Source organism: Osmia bicornis, chromosome 5 (genome assembly GCF_907164935.1).
Source record: "Osmia bicornis bicornis chromosome 5, iOsmBic2.1, whole genome shotgun sequence".
Taxonomy (NCBI): Eukaryota; Metazoa; Arthropoda; class Insecta; order Hymenoptera; family Megachilidae; genus Osmia; species Osmia bicornis.
This window is the reverse complement of record NC_060220.1, coordinates 1,387,906-1,405,536: the sequence shown is the minus strand read 5'-3', so window position 1 is coordinate 1,405,536 and position 17,631 is coordinate 1,387,906. Positions and strand designations below refer to the sequence as shown.

The 17,631-nt window shown below is 30.1% G+C and overlaps 5 protein-coding genes across 10 annotated transcripts; 3 read left to right on the top strand and 2 right to left on the bottom strand.

Annotated features, from left to right (window-relative positions):
- The first annotated feature begins 44 nt into the window (after positions 1–44).
- On the top strand, positions 45–2,154 carry LOC114871054 (coadhesin-like). The gene is made up of 8 exons (XM_029176473.2): positions 45–156; positions 217–450; positions 524–690; positions 773–824; positions 891–1,070; positions 1,126–1,527; positions 1,597–1,856; positions 1,918–2,154. The coding sequence occupies exons 1-8, from the start codon at positions 90–92 to the stop codon at positions 2,152–2,154; spliced, it is 1,599 nt and encodes a 532-aa protein (XP_029032306.1). The 5' UTR covers positions 45–89.
- LOC114871046 (eukaryotic translation initiation factor 2-alpha kinase) lies at positions 1,253–8,782 on the bottom strand. 4 transcript variants are annotated; one of them, XM_046285844.1, is made up of 15 exons: positions 8,755–8,782; positions 8,140–8,254; positions 7,952–8,078; positions 7,633–7,807; positions 7,404–7,560; positions 7,162–7,336; positions 6,821–7,082; positions 6,614–6,739; positions 6,349–6,532; positions 6,179–6,284; positions 5,876–6,099; positions 5,077–5,800; positions 4,659–5,003; positions 4,337–4,582; positions 1,253–1,533 (listed from the first exon to the last, which is right to left on the bottom strand). In XM_046285844.1, exons 1-14 carry the CDS (start codon positions 8,765–8,767, stop codon positions 4,385–4,387), a joined length of 2,931 nt encoding a protein of 976 aa, XP_046141800.1. In that variant the 5' UTR covers positions 8,768–8,782; the 3' UTR covers positions 1,253–1,533; positions 4,337–4,384. The 4 variants fall into 4 exon arrangements, with proteins under 4 accessions (XP_046141800.1, XP_046141801.1, XP_029032287.1 ...); XM_046285845.1 differs by lacking the exon at positions 8,755–8,782 and adding an exon at positions 8,323–8,411; XM_029176454.2 differs by lacking the exon at positions 8,755–8,782 and having other exon boundaries at positions 8,140–8,390.
- LOC114871055 lies at positions 2,620–4,376 on the top strand. The gene is made up of 6 exons (XM_029176474.2): positions 2,620–2,740; positions 2,802–2,952; positions 3,025–3,175; positions 3,241–3,422; positions 3,485–3,599; positions 3,665–4,376. Exons 1-6 carry the CDS (start codon positions 2,633–2,635, stop codon positions 3,807–3,809), a joined length of 852 nt encoding a protein of 283 aa, XP_029032307.1. The 5' UTR covers positions 2,620–2,632; the 3' UTR covers positions 3,810–4,376.
- Positions 8,436–13,271, top strand: LOC114871050 (transcription factor GAGA). Of its 2 annotated transcripts, none has more exons than XM_029176468.2 (5): positions 8,436–8,469; positions 8,887–9,023; positions 9,655–9,845; positions 9,916–10,092; positions 11,910–13,271. In XM_029176468.2, exons 3-5 carry the CDS (start codon positions 9,663–9,665, stop codon positions 12,576–12,578), a joined length of 1,029 nt encoding a protein of 342 aa, XP_029032301.2. In that variant the 5' UTR covers positions 8,436–8,469; positions 8,887–9,023; positions 9,655–9,662; the 3' UTR covers positions 12,579–13,271. The 2 variants fall into 2 exon arrangements, with proteins under 2 accessions (XP_029032301.2, XP_029032300.2); XM_029176467.2 differs by lacking the exon at positions 8,436–8,469 and adding an exon at positions 8,664–8,755.
- On the bottom strand, positions 13,270–17,463 carry LOC114871048 (actin-interacting protein 1). Of its 2 annotated transcripts, XM_029176460.2 has the most exons (14): positions 17,308–17,463; positions 16,443–16,564; positions 16,277–16,367; positions 16,063–16,210; positions 15,824–15,991; positions 15,587–15,755; positions 15,382–15,510; positions 15,208–15,312; positions 14,815–15,135; positions 14,628–14,747; positions 14,396–14,554; positions 14,098–14,100; positions 13,855–14,005; positions 13,270–13,774 (listed from the first exon to the last, which is right to left on the bottom strand). In XM_029176460.2, exons 1-14 carry the CDS (start codon positions 17,321–17,323, stop codon positions 13,665–13,667), a joined length of 1,812 nt encoding a protein of 603 aa, XP_029032293.1. In that variant the 5' UTR covers positions 17,324–17,463; the 3' UTR covers positions 13,270–13,664. The 2 variants fall into 2 exon arrangements, with proteins under 2 accessions (XP_029032293.1, XP_029032294.1); XM_029176461.2 differs by lacking the exon at positions 14,098–14,100 and having other exon boundaries at positions 17,308–17,461.
- Between the last annotated feature and the right edge of the window lie 168 nt (positions 17,464–17,631).

Genomic DNA, 17,631 nt, shown 5'->3' with positions numbered 1-17,631 from the left:
CTCATGCGTGGAAGTAGTAAACCCTATTGGTCAGTTCATATTTAAAATAAATATTTTGAATTTCAATTGAAACGCTTCATGCTCTTATAATGCATGTACAAAATATCAGTGTCAAAATAAAATGTTCTTTGATATTGCTCCTTTATCTTCTTATTGGTAAGACAATTTATGCAAACTTATTTATAACTTGACACAATCCTAATTTTTTTATTGTAGGTGAAATATCTAATACAATGCAAGATCTTGACTGTGATCTTGGATTAAAAGATGATAATTTGTGTCCTATTGATGGTGGTTGGACTTCTTGGAGTTCTTGGGGCCTTTGCTCTGGAAAATGTGGATTTAAAGGCAAAAGAACCAGACACCGTATTTGCAATAATCCTTTACCTTCAAATGATGGAGCTCCGTGCATTGGTTCTAGTTATCAAACTGAAAATTGTCAAATTATTGGTATAAACAGATACAGGTAAAATAATATGACATGATTTTGTAAATAATTTAGATGGACATATTTTCTATACAGGTTGCAGAATGAATGATTATGAAGAAGTTGTAAGCAATCATCCTATACGTAAGAAAGAAATGGAAATTGTGAAAAACGTTCACAAAAGATTACCTGCTTTGATTGAACTGTGTTTCTTTGTTGATTGTACATTCTTCATTGTAGAAAAAATTCTTGGAAGCAGCGCGGTAGGATTCTTTAATATATCACAAAATTTATAACTCTTCAGAAAAGGATTCTTAAATACATTTTTATGTATCTTTTACAAAGATGCTTTATTGGAATGCTATGAATTGTGTTAAATACAATGTTGGATGTCCAAGTAAAAACACGATATAAATGGAATCATAGATTTTTTACAAATATATGTAAGAAACATCTTTCATAGGGCCTGGAGGTTGGAGTACTTGGGAAGCTTGGTCACCGTGTACTGCAATTTGTGGCAGGGGTCAGAAATATCGTACACGAAATTGTAATAGCCCAGTACCTTCAAATTCTGAATTAATGTGTAATAATTCAGCATTTGAAGTGAAAAGTTGCATGGGACTTAATTGCCAAACACATCCAGGTATATTAATTAAATTCTATGTGCATTAAACAAATCAAGCGTTGTTTATTTACAGCAGGAACTTGGATTAATTGGAGTGGATGGAGTGTGTGTAGTGTAGAATGTGGTAATGGTATTCAAGTAAGAAAACGTTCATGTTCAGAGATACAAAATATACAAGGAAGTTCGTGTAAAGGCTCAACTGAAGAAATAAAGGGTTGTTCGATCAATAAGTGCTCCAGTAAGAAAATTATTTTACACGAGATAAAATTCATTTCTTCATTGAAGTTATGTATGTTTTCATCAGTAAATGGAATCTGGTCATCATGGACAGTATGGACAGCTTGCACCTCAAGCTGTGGAATAGGTACACAGTTAAGAAATCGAATGTGCAATAATCCCTCTCCAAGTGGTAATGGAACATCCTGTTCTGGTTCTGCTTCTGAAGTTCGTCAATGTTTCTCTAAGCCATGTTCAGGTATACCTGAAAGTTAATATCATTACTATTAATGTAAAGAAATCATCTTAATTAGTCTTTATTTCAAAGTTAGATCACATGAAGTAGCATATTTCACAGAGAAAAGCAGTCTTCTTTACAATGTAAATGGGAAACATTCGCGTTTACTTCATTTATATGTAAGATTTTTACCACTTTCACCTTTTGGTGTGATCATTTATCGATTTGAAAACAATTGTAAGGGATCAATGTGTGATTTTGTAAAACTGTTTTTGCACAATGGAAGAATAATACTTTTGTCTAAAATTTCTGGTTGTACTTTGGGTTTGGTTCATGAACATAAACTGGAAGTAAGAGAAATCTAATATATATTACTAATAATTGTATATATTACTAATAAATATTTTTTAGATTGGACAATGGTATGTAGTATTAATTGCAATTTATGGAACACGTGGTATGTTACGTGTTAACGATAATCGTCATGAAATTGCCACTTTTTCATGTATTCCAATGTCATATAATCTGGATCATGCTATGAAAGTAGGAGAATTTCATGGTCAACTTCAAGAAATTGCAATTAATTTTGCACCTGTTCAATTCCATGCATCCAAAGTTACTATCATTAATTTTCTTTTAAAAATATGACCAATCAAGTTTTAACATTATTCAAGTATAGAATACTATGTAGGATAAGTATGATCAAATGCATGCAAATACTCCATTCAGTAGCAACAATGTACAATATTTAATAGGAGATGATGATGAGGGTTTTCTTTATATTGGTTTAACAGATTCAGTTGCTATACCATCTCCAAAAGATTTAGAATTTTGGCAAGTAAGAAGTAACAGTTTTGTACATATAAATTGAACTATAATAAATTTTAATTATCTTCTTGTTGCAAGTTAGATTACACTTGTTATAAAGACAGAAGATATAAATGGCATCATAGCAATTATACCAGACAGTTTTTTGAACAAGTGTATTCTACTACTATTAGATGAAGGAAGAGTAAAATTGAAATTTCATCATGGAGTAAATCATGTTGCAACTGAAAGCCCGGAACATATCTTAATAAGAGAATGGTTTGAGATAATAGTTGTTCAAGATGGTAAAAATTTGTACATGCAAATCAATGGAAATGAAAAAAAATATGTACCTGTAATGTCAGAAGGAATGATTATAACATCTGTACCTAATGTGTTCCTAGGAGCTATACGCGATGAAATGAGGGTAAATAATTTCAAAAAATTTTATTACTCGTACGAAATTATAAGTGCTCCATTTACAACAGGAAAAAATATGTCCCAGCTGTGTAGAGATACCACAAATGAGTTTTACTCTTGGCTCCCTTAATATAGATGGAAATCAAATTGATCTCCGGTCGTTAGCAGTTTTTGGAACAACAAGCAAACGTTTTTCAAGTCGCACTATTAGTACATCCGGTAGTAACTAATTATTCTGCTTAATGCTTATTAAAAGCAATACATTAAAAATATAATTTTATAATTTGTTAGATTATTATGAAGAAATACCATTACTATTAGGCCAAGAACTTAAATTATCATGTTTCTATAATAAAATTACTAATGAAAAAGGGCACTTATCTTCTAAAGGAATATATGTCGTGTGGTTATTAATGGATAAGCTGTTACAATCTTATGAGAGGTAAACTGAATATTTTACATCTTTCATTTTACGTGTATTTTTTTAACAAATATTTATGTCTTAAGCAATGACTTTTTTCGTCTGAAAGATGATGGACGCGTCAGTACAATTAGCATTGTAAGTTACTCGACTCGTGAAGCAATTGAAAATTTTTATTCATGTCACTCCTATCATAGGAGTAAATTGAATAAAACTTCAAATCAGATTTTCTTCACTTTCGGAATTACTGCAATAGATAAAAGTGAAGGTAATGCAAATCATTATTTACGCTTACGTTTTGTTTATGAATGCATTAACATTTGTTTGCAGAATTTGAAACTGTATTCTGGAAAGAATGGAATTTTATTTATGAAACCACAATTGTATGTTTCATACTGACGATTTTTTGGTGTTTGTTGGAAATAATCCAAGATGTTAAAAACGGGTAACACATAACATAAACTATAGAAATAAAGGCGAAAAAATAGAATAAAATATATTATGTTTTAGATATGGTTTTTATAGACTTCCCCAAACACCTAACAATAACTATAATTCTATTATAAAGTTTGTTTCATCCAAAAGTGGAGTAACTTTACTTGGTAGTGAACAAGCTGTAAATGAAATATTATCAAAAATTATAGAAAATAATTAAATTTGTTAGTACTATGGAAATACTACGGGTTAGTAATTCATTTAAAAATACCTATTATACGATTATAATAAAAAATATTTATACTTCTTTATTCTATTAACAGCGGATTTATAATTTGAGTTGTAACATTAAACATCACTATTTTTATAATAATAACGCATTTGAGAAGAAATATAAATTTATAATAGCAATGTGAAACGATACGATCCTTATAGATAAATACTTAAAACAGTGTAAATCAAAATTTAAATAAAATATATTTATACAAATATTGATTTACAACGATGGCATCCAAAAATTCTATACTATACATATCAATTACTCAATCCGAAACAAAGTAGTCAATAGACCGATTTTTGTTGAGAGTAATTTGTATATAGAGTGTTAAAAAAAAAATTATTAACACTACTATATAGTAAAATAAATTGAGCAAATACTCTCGTTAACAGTGTCGAAGTTTAAAAATATTATAAACAATTTCATGATTTAAAATGTTAGTAAAATAAATAGATTGTATTCGTACATACATCCAGTGGTTACATCAATCAGAGAGGTATAATTATTTAACTGTTGTCCTAAGAATCATTGCTACTGCTACTAATTACAGAGGAATGTCTTGTTAATTGAGGCAGTTCAAAATGCCATTTTGTATCTTCACTTGTACCAAATCCATTGGCTATTTCATCATTCAATAATGGTGCTTTCGCCTTGATACCGAATGTTGTTGGTCTTTTGTTAGGATTTTCATCCAACATCATATTCAACAAATTATGCTACAAAAAGATAATGTATAATTAATTTAGCTTGATAAAAAGAAAAAAGAACGGATCCATATTGCTATTTTCTTACCTCGGATGGATAATCATTACCGAAATTATTTGGAAATACTGATTTCCTTAAATTTATGAGAGTGGTTATTCTCTCCATTTCAGTAACAAATGGAATAAGGAGTTCAAATAAAATAATCCCTAAGGAGTAAATATCAACTTTGTAATTATAGCCCTGCCCATTTATCTGCTCAGGGGACATATAAAGATGTGTACCGACATACGCGGTATGTAAACTGTTTTTCAAAGTTATATCTTCATTTTCTGCAGGAGTGTGAGCCTCGTCGTAACCTTCCGTCATTGCAGTTACAAGACCAAAATCACCAACTTTTATTTTATCATCGAAGGAAAAAAATATATTTGAGGGCTAGAAAATGATTAACCATTAAATATAAATGGAAATTTGTCTTTTAACAATGGAGGATCATTTCGAATATTACCTTTAAATCACGATGAATGAGTCCTTGCAAATGAACATACTCGACAGCGTCAACTATTTGTTGAAATATATTTAATACCCGACGATAATCCCTTGTTGATTGTATTTTAAGCCATTCTCGAAGACTTAACCTTTGGCACAGTTGCATCTGTATATAGAGGAACATTTTTGGAGATTTACATGAATTTGATTTGTTCAAATTTAAAGAAAACGATGCTTGTCGCTTTCTTTTATTTTCTTTCTCTGAGCGTTTACTTTCAGTGTCCTCGAACACGATGCTTTCTGAATCATTAGTTGTGGGTAATTCTTTTCCTACTATGTTGTTTGAAATAGATGTATTAGAACTTCCGCTACTACAATTACGAATATTAATTATATCCTCATTTGAACCTACTGAATGAGGCTTCTCAAAAATAATAAAAGAATCCTCGTTTGAATCGATACGATTTATTTCATATGCCTCGCAAGCACTATCCACTGATGATTGATCTGTTTGAGTAACATTAATACAAACAGAATTATTAATCTTCGTATTCGAAGGAGTAATATCAGCAGTAAATTCAGAATTCGGGGACATTAGCTTGTTCATCCATTGAGGATCATGTTTCTCTTGCCAACCAGCCGGTGGACATTCTAGCCATGCATTAAAATATCTTACGATATTTTGGTGATCTAATTTAGCTAATGCCTTCACCTCTCGCATTACACGCTCTCTTGAATATTTACTGTTAACAATAAAATTTACTATTAAAAGAAGTTTATCAAATGTATCCACTTAACTGTAAAAATATGAAGCAAACCTGTTTGGTAGAGCAATTCTTTTAATAGCATAATTACAATCGTCTATTTTATTCTTTGCCTCAAAAACGACGCCATAACCACCTTTACCTAAACAATCGACTGGCTCAAAATCAGTGAGATAACGTGATTTGAAATCATCGCTATTCTTTCCATCATCACTTTGTTGGATAAATGGTTGGATATTGCTTTTATTTATTTCTATATGGCGTTCAACTATTAAAGGCTGTACCAACAGAAACAAATGATTTTAATTTATGTAAATTAAAGTAGCATTTTTATTTATATAATAAAATATTTCTTACCGGAAGTACCGCATCTTTAGCAACAGTGGTGGCATTTAACAGACGTTGCGTTAACATAAAATTAAGTAAAATTGCAGTGGTAATTGAAATTACTAAAACTTCCTTCCTGTTGAACAGAAATTTTCTATTAGAAAATAATATCTTTTACTCTGTTTATGCATTTTACATACCACCAATACCATAATGATACAATTATAATTTGGACAGGCGTATCATCATCTTCTCCATGAGTATCATTTGATATATACACTTTTTCTTCTTTATCAATAAGCAGTAGGATTGGATTTTTGTGACCACATTGTTTGTCATTACCTAATTGCAATTGATCTTTAGAATACAAATAGAATCCATTTCCTACAAACAAATATTTTATATTTATATCAATTTCAGTTTTTACTATTAGCAACATTTTAATGTTTTATATTTGTATTATACCGTTCACATATTCTGAATTATATAAAACTGACAATGCAGTGGTACTTTGTGCATCGCTTATTTGAAGTAAAGCATCGTCATTATTATCATTTGTTGGACTAGGAAGAGTTTTTTTAACTGCATGACCTGAAATTTATCATGTTTTGCCATAATTTGCAGCAAACAGTAACAATTACATATGTCTTTTATGATAAATAATTTACACACCAACAGCAGGATAAGGTTGCCATGGGTATTTTGAGTGCTGCACATGTTTTTGTGAAATTTCTAATGATTTATGTAATTCTCCATTTTCTTGTATGTATAACTGCCTGTCATGCATACCTAAATAAATACCTGGACTGGTTGAAAACTCTGTACCCCATGACCACTGTTTGCTATCAAATAAATTAATCTCTTTTAAATTGTTATATTCACCACGTATTGTATTTGCATCTTCACGCCATATAGAAACGATCGGAGAGTCAAACTATCATGATAAAAAACATAAAATTAGTAGGTACAGAGCATATAGAAAAAACATGTACTTTCGTCTATTCAAAATTTACCTTCTGTTGCCATAATTTCACTGTAGGATTATTCTTATTAATAGCCCAGATCAAACCATCAGGTATAACAACTTTAATTTCAATATCTAAATTATGAGATTGAACTTTATTTTGGCAATAAACATCAGATTGAGGGACCAGTGTTAAATCATGCTGTCCAACACTGAAGTTCCATCTATTTAGAGAAGAATTGTTAGAATATATTGTTGCTGATATTTGAATTAAAATTATTTAAAAGTTACCTTTCAATACCGGTCCTAGGTTCAACTGCTCTCACAGTCTGTTGAAATCTTTGGACAATTAGCATTTCTTGTTCGACAAAAGCTTCTTTCTGAGTGCTATTAGTACAGCCATTAATTCCACATTCATATAAAATCTTTCCTGTTGTACTTGATATACCTATTAATAAGAGGAAATCATATTATTTCAATAGATAATTATGGCTATTATATAATAGTTAAAACCATTTACCATATGATTTAACTTCTCTGCCACCAGAAAACACTAAATCATCAGAATAACGAAAAGATGAATGTAACAGTTGATTTGCTGTTACTGGTATTGCTTCTAAATTTTCACCATCAAATTTATATAATCCACCATTTAAAGAGGGAATTAAACGAATCCATTGTCCATTATTGTTAAGCTAAAAGAATGTTAAGACACAAGAGATTATATAATAAATGAAGCAAGAATCAGGAAATGATAATTTAATCTCTTATCATTATATGTGTTAGATTATTAACTTATTTCCTTCAAAATATTAAAAGTATAAAATATATTTATGTACTTCTCTGCGATGAATGCTTGATGATAACATAGGTCCTTCGTTCAAATCTAATGTCCATTGCTTTTTTCCAGAATTATTAGCATCCAAAGCAGATATCTTTCCATCTAAAGTGCTTATAAATAATAAACTGAAAAAAGAAAAAATATTAATTAAATATAATTATATGAAGCATACTTTTAATCTATTACCTGCGTGCAGATTTCTGTTCGCAAAACGTCAATTGTTTTATATCACTTGTGTCAATCAGCGGGAATATTAAGAAAACCATGCATAACGAACAAAGCCATATTCGTTTCCATAAATCTGTTACAGACATTTTGATGTGCTAAATGGTTGATTAATTAAATATTGCATTTTGTGTTGATATTTACGTGGAATAAAGCCTATAATGTTCTACCGTAGTATTCGAAAATGCAAAACATACTGATCGTTCAACACGTAACGACAAACCATAGTAGAGTGATAAATTACAATAAACACAAATCCTAGCGCCATCTTATGAGTTATACACGTGTCAGGTAATATGTCAATTGCATATTTAAAACATTATCCTTTCTTTTAAATTATAAAATTTCCATTTCTTATACAACAATCTTATCAATGTAAATTATACTCTTTGAAATGAAAATGTGAAACACATTATGGCAGTTCAATTTATGGAAATATTTTCTAAATTTAATATAACTAAAAATACATATAATTTTGACAGTGCAAGAAACTATTTATTATATAATTTTTATATAATTATACACTTAATATCTTACACTGTATCTGTTAAAATGAAATTAAAGAAGCAACGTAACTGTAAGTGGACATTCATATTTACAACAACGATAAGCTATTATAATTGAGAGGAAAAATTAATTAAAAGGAGAGAATTTATAAACTTCTTTTTGCAAACTTTTCTTTCGAATGTTTCGTTAATATGTCGACAGGTGACAGTACACATCGGTATTGCATATAGTGCTGTACTTTTTCTACGTTACTGGTGATTATGGCGAAGTTTGCCAGATGGACTTGAAGTGTTGTGTAAAGAATATCATTAACGTTGTATCAAACAAATTTAATCGAGGTAAGAGCTAATGACGAGTAGAATTTTAATTCTATTCAACATCGTTGATGAATTTCATTGAAATAATTTGTAAGAAATCGGTAGTTTATTTCTTATGTATTATGAGTCAATATCTGCTTTTTCCTCCAGCCATACCTGAAGGTACAATAATAGAATTGGCTGGAACCTGCAGCCTGATTAAATAAATAGTATTGTCTATCTCTTGAAGTACTCCTACCACCAGTAACCTAACTACCCTTCTGTCCGGCATAAATAGATGAAATAAGAGCTAAAGAAATTTTTTCCTGTTTTTATTAAAATTTCTAGACACATAACCTTAGTTGAATTCACTGTATTCAGAAGTTCATTTTATTGTACTGTAATTCCATTCGTTTAGTAAAATATATCTATAATTAAAGATTACATAAAAAATAGTGTTGTTACATTTATTTCATATAATTTTCTTATTAATTTAAATATTGATGTTTATTTTATTTGAAAGATAGTTTGATGTTTCATAATTGTATTATTTCCCTTGCTTATTCTTACAAAATCTTATCAATTATTATTTGTACAATGATTATCGAAATTTTTATTTGTTGAAAAGGTATAAACCCATCATCTGAAAAAATTATATAATTTTGATTTGCAGCATAAAATATGGAAGGTCAACAATTCTGTTTACGGTGGCATAATTTTCAAAACACGTTGCTGAGCTCTCTTCCAAAGTTACTTGATGGTGGTTATTTAACAGATGTCACATTGAGTGCCGGTGGCAGGCACATACATGCTCATAAAATTATACTTTCTGCTTGTAGTTATTATTTTAAAGAATTATTTAAGGTATCATAAAATAATCATGGTCATTTCATGAAAATAAAATTGATGAATATTTAAGGTTATTCATTTTTAGGATTTGAGTTCTTTGCAACATCCTGTGATTGTGTTACCAGGGATGGAATATGCAAATTTGTGCGCTCTAGTCACATTCATGTACAATGGGGAAGTGAATATTTATCAAGAACAATTACCTGCACTTTTGGCTATGGCAGATACTTTACATATTCGTGGGCTAGCTGACATTGCTGGGGTAAGGAAGTTCATCTGTTTTGATTAATATAAATAAACATAAAAAAAAGCGGTGGTTGTACAGAATCAATTTTGATTGGTAAGTTTGCATTATAGCTAATCATGTCATAGGATTTCCTAATACCTTTATTATTTTTCTTTGAATGCATACTTTTAACTGTGGAATTACATATTTTTATCTGTTTTTCTTCTACAACTGTTCTACCAAACCTCTTACATTAATGCTTTATACATGAAAATGCATGATTGCATTTTAAGAATATCCTATGTAATTAACTTCTTGTAAGATTCAAAATGTTTATCACAATGGAGTACAGATTTTAGAATATAATTGACCAGTTAATTTTTTTTATTCATGGGGAAAATTACAACTTAAACAACATAACTAAACCCTCTCAGATTATTCTATAAGTAATTCTATTAATTCTGTTCAATTGAATTAATTCTTAAATAATTAGTATATACTAATTGTTATTGTTCATCAATTATAAAAATGCCAAATATAATTAGCACTATTTAACAAACTATCATTCCTTATCCATTGGAGCTTGTTCAGTGTGAACTGTAAAAAACATATAACATAGCATGTATTTTCTTCGGTGCCTTAAACATTAGCAATTCCTTGCTGAAAATTGGTTTTTTCCTTGTATAACCTGTTATCTAAAAACATGTAGACATGTATTTATATACTGACAGATTACACTTTCCCATACAATAATCATGGCACTATTAATTTACTTTGATTAAATTTAGTAAAATATCTAAATTTTAAGATTTTTTATTAAAAATTCTTAAAAATGATGTTTAATCATCTTTTAAGGAACTTTTCATTATATACCATACTTCTTATATTTATAAAGTGTATTGAACAGAAAAAAACATGTAATAAAAAAAGTATCTAATATTGTCATTTCCTTTTGTTCAGAATTGCAAGACAGTACTGGTGTAAAAGAAATTACATATTCGCTTTTTTCCTTTCTTAATCTTTATATTACCCTCTCTGATCGTGTTGTTTTGTTCAGGTCACTTAAATACATTCACTGTCGTTCCTCAAGAAGTATCTCACAAAGGAATTACCTACTACACATAGTATGTTCATGCGTGCATCGAAGGAACGATAATGAATATAAACGATATCCACGAGATCAAGATCGTTGTGTGTGTTGCAACTAAATGCAAGTGGATGCATCCCATGGAACCTTTCCCCATAGAATGAGTTTACAGGTATATCTAAATAGCTTTTTCCAACAAATCTCTACATGACTAAACTTTCAGTAGATATTTTAGAAGGATTAAGTCTTTTTTTTACAATAATATGTACTATGCATTACAATAATGCTTAATATTTTAGTCAAGAGTGCCTATAACAAATGTTTAGAATTGATGTATAAATATTTAACAGTCTCATTTTTATTTAAAAAAAGAAGAAAAGAAAAAGAAAGAAATGTTGAAGAAAGCAGTGCATGGAAGTTTTTACACAGAATAACATACTGCAATAAAAAGTATACATACCATGAAAGTATATTTAATAAGTTAAAAAGCTCAGTTTCAGTTTCAGTATATGTAAGTTATATATATTGAAATTTATACATTAAAATATACAGTATTTTAAATTGTTAAAGATAAATGTCTATAAATATTTGTTCATACTAAAATGTGTTCAGGTATCTCAGAGGCTAGGTAGAACAGAAAATTGTACTTTAAATATCTAATGAAAAGTAACAGTCAAATTGTTTGTAAAAAAATAACAAAATATCTATGAATTATAATCTCGAATTTTTACAAATCTGATTCGTCTCTTTTTTTTTTCTTTTACAGAAAAGTACTAGACACGATAATGGTATGTATGTTCAACCTTCACCACCGCAGTTGCAAGAGAAAATATTAACTGAAACACCGATAAAGAAAGAAAATAAAGACAATGTTATGAGCGGTGGAGAATCTTTAGAAACAGTCCTGGAAACGGAAGCAGCTGAAAATATAGAAGAATCGTTTACCGATCCAGAAAGTATACCGTATTGCGTCAAAACTAAGCCATATTATTCTATTAACGCAAAATTAAATCAAAGGGAAAAAGTCAGTGTTCCATCTGTTAATACTTCATCTAATAAATATCCTGAGAAAGGGTATTCAGAAGGTGGAATGGATGAAAGCACGCCTATCTTAGAAGATCAGATTACGCCCGCAGAAGATACGAAACCTCCTCCTGTATGGGATGCAAATTTTAAGTTTCTTACAAGCTCTATAAGCGGAAGAACTTCTCAGAATTATAATAAATCTAGTGTCACTTGCCTTATCTGTGGAAAACAATTAAGTAACCAGTACAACTTGCGAGTACATATGGAGACTCACAGTAATAGTTCGTACAGTTGTACAGCTTGTTCACATGTGTCAAGATCACGAGATGCACTTAGGAAACATGTTTCTTACAGACACCCAGTGGCCTCACCGCAAAAACGTTCGCGATACAATACACCAAAACCCTAGAAATTCTTATTCTTATAGATTATGTTGATTTTTACCATGCCCTTGTTTTAGGATACCTATTTGTCTAAAATGACGACCATTGTGTTATTCAACTTAAACCTAAGAATTTTGTTAGTTAAAGAAATTATAATCTTAAAGCCAGAAGTTAGATATAAATTTCCCGTATTTTCATTATTTATTGTTAGAGTATTTTATTCGTTTAAAAAACGTGTTTAATTGAGGAGAGATCGGATCAGTATGAAAGTATATTGATTTTTATTATAAAGTTATTAAAATGCTTCCTTATTTAAGTGGTATACTTTTTTTTAATTGAAAGAAAATCCAGTATGATGTATGATTTCAAGTAAAATCAATGAAAAGTGAAGCAATATAAAGATTTCTTGCTTCTTACAATCCTTTTAATTTAATAACTAAACACTGCAGTTAAATACAAAAACTGAATATCTGATTACGTAAAAAGAAAATTGAGAAAGTTTGGTACAAAACTTATGTGACTCATCTTCTTTTAAACAAATATTCAGTATACGACTGACTAAGAATAAGGCAAGCTATAGTAACACCTCAATTATTTTGTTTTTAAATGTACAAATAAATTAAAGCGTGATCACGTTCCTAGAAACCCTTAGTGTTCGAATTGTTACTGTTTTCTTGTTATCTTTATGCTGTTTTAATAAAGACAAAGTAGACAATAGACTTTTTCGTTTTGATTTCATTTCATAATTAATTCTTTTTACAATGACCCAGTAAAAATCGGAGAATCAAAAGATAATATGTTTCTTTTTTTCCATCATATTGTAAATATTTAAAAAATAAATATCGTATGTAAAAATGCTATTTATAATTGACACTGCGCGAAAATGCAAAAAGATGTTACAGCAATATTGTTTGTAAGTGCACGACCTTTCATTGTTTCAATTGTATCCAATATAAAAGACTGTAATATACTCTGTTCAATCTTATTCCAAAACCGCATTAAAAAATAATACACAATATTCCTTGACTAAAAAATAAATAAAATACATAAAAAATTAAGCTCTTTAAAACCGAAAAAAAGAAATACATTTCTTTTTTTTTTTAAAACGTTAATTAAATCTTTTCTATGCGCCATATCTTGGTATTGCAATCTTGTCCAACTGAGATCAACGTTTCCTCGTCAAGCCAAACTAAACGTGTTATCTGGCTCTGAGGATGAGCATCTGAAATGAAATATTTTCAACGACTGTAATAGTTTGTTTTCTTTTTCTAATAACTGAAATAGTATAATTTATAAACATACTTTTAATGATAGTATGTTTAGCTGGATTTGTTACACTCCAAATAATGATTGTTGTATCAAGACTCCCGCTTGCAACCATAATTGAATCAGGAGACCAGGCTACAGAATTTACTCGGGCGTTGTGAAAACCCCATTCCCTATTGTGCGCAAGCTGTAAAATTATTCGTTACTAATAAACTTGTTAAATTATATATATTTTTATGAGAAGAACAATACAAAATTTAAGTGAAAAATTTTACTCACCCTCTAAAAATCCAACAAGCGTTTAGGCGGAGCAATTTTTACAAACAAATTTTGTACATAAAAACACGCAGGTACTAGCAATTATGTATGTTTCACTAATAATGGGTATTTAGTTGCACTATATACATTAAAAGCACAAGTAATGAATTTGTGATGGCAGTTAGAAGTGAAATTTGTTAATGGTATTATCTACTTAATAACAAAGATTAGTCGAAAAGCGGTATAGTTTGCAACGTGATACAAATATATTCTTAAGTTGTAGGCTTTTTTTCATATTACATAGGATATATATTTTTACCTTGTATTCCGAAACAGTATAAAGAACCACTTTTCTATTTGTGTCACAAGCTACCAAGTATTTGCTATCAGGACTGTAAGAAACATCGGTTACCGAACCTAGATGTTCTAATTCAGTTTTTGGAGACAGATCGGTACCTGAGAGCGTATAAATATGAATCTAAAAATTATTTTAAAAATTATTTCATTATACTTTCATACGAATTGTCACGAATAATATTGAATAAACATACCGTGTTATTTGATGTAGCACCCACAGCTACATCACCATTTTCTTGATTAATTGATACACAAGATGGTTCATAATCGATAGGTACACTTGATACTTTTCGACCATCCTGCGTAACAGTTATCTGAAAATGACAATCATCGTTAATGATCCATTACGCTGACGATAAATTTATACAATATACAACCTACCTGTCGAACGGTTACAATTACAACTATATCATTGTAAATATCTATACCCCGTGGTTGAGAGTCTAGTTTAACTACACACGTGTCTGTATATGTATTTGTATCAACATCAACCGATCTCAAAGTGTCATCGATACCAACAGTATAAAGTATGTTCTTTGCAGTCTTCATTCCGTTAATTTGATTTCCATGTCCTTGACCTAGGATACGATCATTTTCTCCAGTGTTCGCATTCCAGCTAGTAATATAGCCGTCATGAGATCCAGTATAAATTGTATTTCTATCGGAACTTAGAGTTAATACTGTTATTGGTTTATTATGACCCTGAAAAATAACGCGATTAGAAATTAAATCCATACGAAAGAGAGCGTTTATTCTCTGTTCGAAGTATGTTACTTTTATTATCCTAATTGGTTTCGCGGGATTGTCAACATCAAGATAATTAATGAAACCGCTTAGAGATACAGATAATAAATGATTTCCTTGCCATAAACAGCTGACCTGAAAGAAAATCATTGTTACCGAATAGTTTTATCATTTTAAATTTCTAAGATATCGTTGAAGAATTACTTGTTGATCATCGACAGTTGATCCCATGTTAAATTCGCTAATCAAAGAGCGAGTTTCAACATCCCAAAGTTTACATGTCTTGTCGCCGGAAGCAGTTAATAACTGCGTTCCATCCGGCTTCCAGGCTACCTATGGAATTACATAAATATTTCTTTTATATCTTGTTACCTAAACGACTCAATCAATGTGGAAATTTGTTGCTTACTCCATACACTCCGCCTTGATGAGCGGGTGATCCTACTTCGCCAACTAAATCGGAGCTTGTACCGTCATAAATGAACACTTTTCCATCGAATCCTGCAGATGCGAACAAATTGCCGCTAGGTGAGTAACGCACAGCTTGAACAAATCGAGCATGTTCCTGCTTCGTCATTCTGTAGATAAGATAATAATAATTATTCTAAAATACGTAAGACGGTATGCATAAGCTCCATATACGTACTTAAATTTAAATGGCGGTCCTTCGAAAATAGCAATGGTATTGTCCTCGCTTCCAGTGATTAATCTAAATGGTCTAGCAGGTCTGAAGTCACAGGAATTAATAGGTTTACTCTGCCCAGATATTTCACCTACAGACGTACCGGTTTCCGCCATAAATACGTGACCAAATCTAAAGTTATTTATGGAAATAGAGCAATTACTAAAGATGGTCCTACATTCAAATAATGTTCCATTCCTCACCTCTCCCTCCCTTCTCCAACAACTACCATGCGTTGGTTGTCAGGTGACCATGCTATGTCTTTAATTGGTCCTCCGATAGGATGAAATTCATTCTTCAAAATATGTTCCTTGTTAACAGTATCCCAAATGCGTACTTTACCTGACTGATCTATAAGAGAGGATTTTTTAGGTAATTATTTATGTACAATATTCTTAATTACAAGCATTTACATACCACCAGAGGCTATGTAAAATCCACTTGGTGAATATTTAGCAACATTGACCGGACAAGAATGCTCTGTATAAATATCTGCAATAGCTGGATTCTAAAAATTGTAAATTATTTAAATAATGTGTTTCAATGTTATATATATATTTGAATGAAATGTTGTTATACTCACATCGATATTTCTAATAATTACACTATTGCCATTAGTATATAAAAAATTTTTCCCCTTAGGATCACCTCCTAATACAAGAGGCTGACCTCTTTGTGTTCTGGGTAATGTTGCAAATATGTATTCTGTAAATAATGAATTAATAATTATATCATAAACTACACTTTGAGTCACATATTTTGGAAGAGGAAATTGTGTAATGAAATGAATCTTCTAACTGGAACTCAAATATATTTCCTTGACAATCTGGCACATGTCCAGTGTACAATATTTGAAATTATTTTGAGCACAGATACTATATGCTGATCCAAAATTACAATTATTCAATTCCTCTATTTTGTGCTGTTTTATTGAAATTTACAACGAACAATTCGTATATTACAATTTTTTAATATTTTACAATAACTTTTAATAAATTTTAATTAATAATACCTTTTTTTTATGACCATTTTATTATTTGTTTCTTTTTTTTCTATTTTGCATATTAAAGCCAATTAAATTAATTACGGGAAATTATAAATCATGATAAGCATTCGTTACACCTGGTTAAATAAAAAAACACGATGCGTTTAAAATAATATGAATTAAGTTACTAATAATAAAACGGGAAAAGGCTGGATAATAAATTGAAAAATAAAAAATATTACAGTGGTTTCTTAAGCAATACATCTTTTATGTATAAAATAAATTCATTGTTGTTTTATCTTAATATCAGGTACATACATGAATCATTGATGTAGTTAAAGTGTTATGATTCGGCTTGAGATATGCCGAATGAAATCGGAAAATTCAATATTTACTCGAAATAGATAATAATAAATGATTAAAAGAATTCAGTAAGTTATTAATATATTCACTCGTTACTTACTTGTTTCATAGGACATGTTTATTTCGTTTTCTAGTTTTTAACAATGGTTCAAAAAATTGCACAATGTAAATCGGTACGATGCCTCCTCCTTCCTACCTATCTCGATCATCCTCCCCATACACTTTCCGGCGAAATACTTGTTCCGCCCTTGCCTTATTTAGCTGAAACATCGATTACCGTGATACTAGATAGACGAATCACTATAGAATAAAAGATGTCTACCTGCAGCTTCATTTCCATTTTACAAAATGGGTACAGTTTTCATCAGTAGGCAAAATAGAAACATATAGAGAAGAATAGCGGGAATAATTTTAAATTCAAATC

Bases quoted from the DNA above. Each gene is read 5' to 3' on its own strand.
- LOC114871054 (XM_029176473.2), top strand. From the start codon at position 90: ATGCATGTACAAAATATCAGTGTCAAAATAAAATGTTCTTTGATATTG. The intron at 451-523 runs GTATAAACAGAT...TTTTCTATACAG, and splicing joins TGAAAATTGTCAAATTATTG to GTTGCAGAATGAATGATTAT. The intron at 691-772 runs GTAGGATTCTTT...TCTTTTACAAAG, and splicing joins AAATTCTTGGAAGCAGCGCG to ATGCTTTATTGGAATGCTAT.
- LOC114871055 (XM_029176474.2), top strand. From the start codon at position 2,633: ATGCAAATCAATGGAAATGAAAAAAAATATGTACCTGTAATGTCAGAA. The intron at 2,741-2,801 runs GTAAATAATTTC...CATTTACAACAG, and splicing joins CTATACGCGATGAAATGAGG to GAAAAAATATGTCCCAGCTG. The intron at 3,600-3,664 runs GTAACACATAAC...ATTATGTTTTAG, and splicing joins ATCCAAGATGTTAAAAACGG to ATATGGTTTTTATAGACTTC.
- LOC114871046 (XM_046285844.1), bottom strand. The intron at 7,337-7,403 runs GTAACTTTTAAA...TTCTCTAAATAG, and splicing joins CCTAGGACCGGTATTGAAAG to ATGGAACTTCAGTGTTGGAC. The intron at 4,583-4,658 runs GTAAGAAAATAG...ATCTTTTTGTAG, and splicing joins GTAATGATTATCCATCCGAG to CATAATTTGTTGAATATGAT.
- LOC114871050 (XM_029176468.2), top strand. From the start codon at position 9,663: ATGGAAGGTCAACAATTCTGTTTACGGTGGCATAATTTTCAAAACACG. The intron at 9,846-9,915 runs GTATCATAAAAT...ATTCATTTTTAG, and splicing joins ATTTTAAAGAATTATTTAAG to GATTTGAGTTCTTTGCAACA. The intron at 10,093-11,909 runs GTAAGGAAGTTC...TTTCTTTTACAG, and splicing joins GGCTAGCTGACATTGCTGGG to AAAAGTACTAGACACGATAA.
- LOC114871048 (XM_029176460.2), bottom strand. The intron at 16,211-16,276 runs GTATGTAAATGC...CCTCTCTTATAG, and splicing joins ATTTTACATAGCCTCTGGTG to ATCAGTCAGGTAAAGTACGC. The intron at 15,992-16,062 runs GTGAGGAATGGA...AAATAACTTTAG, and splicing joins GTTGGAGAAGGGAGGGAGAG to ATTTGGTCACGTATTTATGG.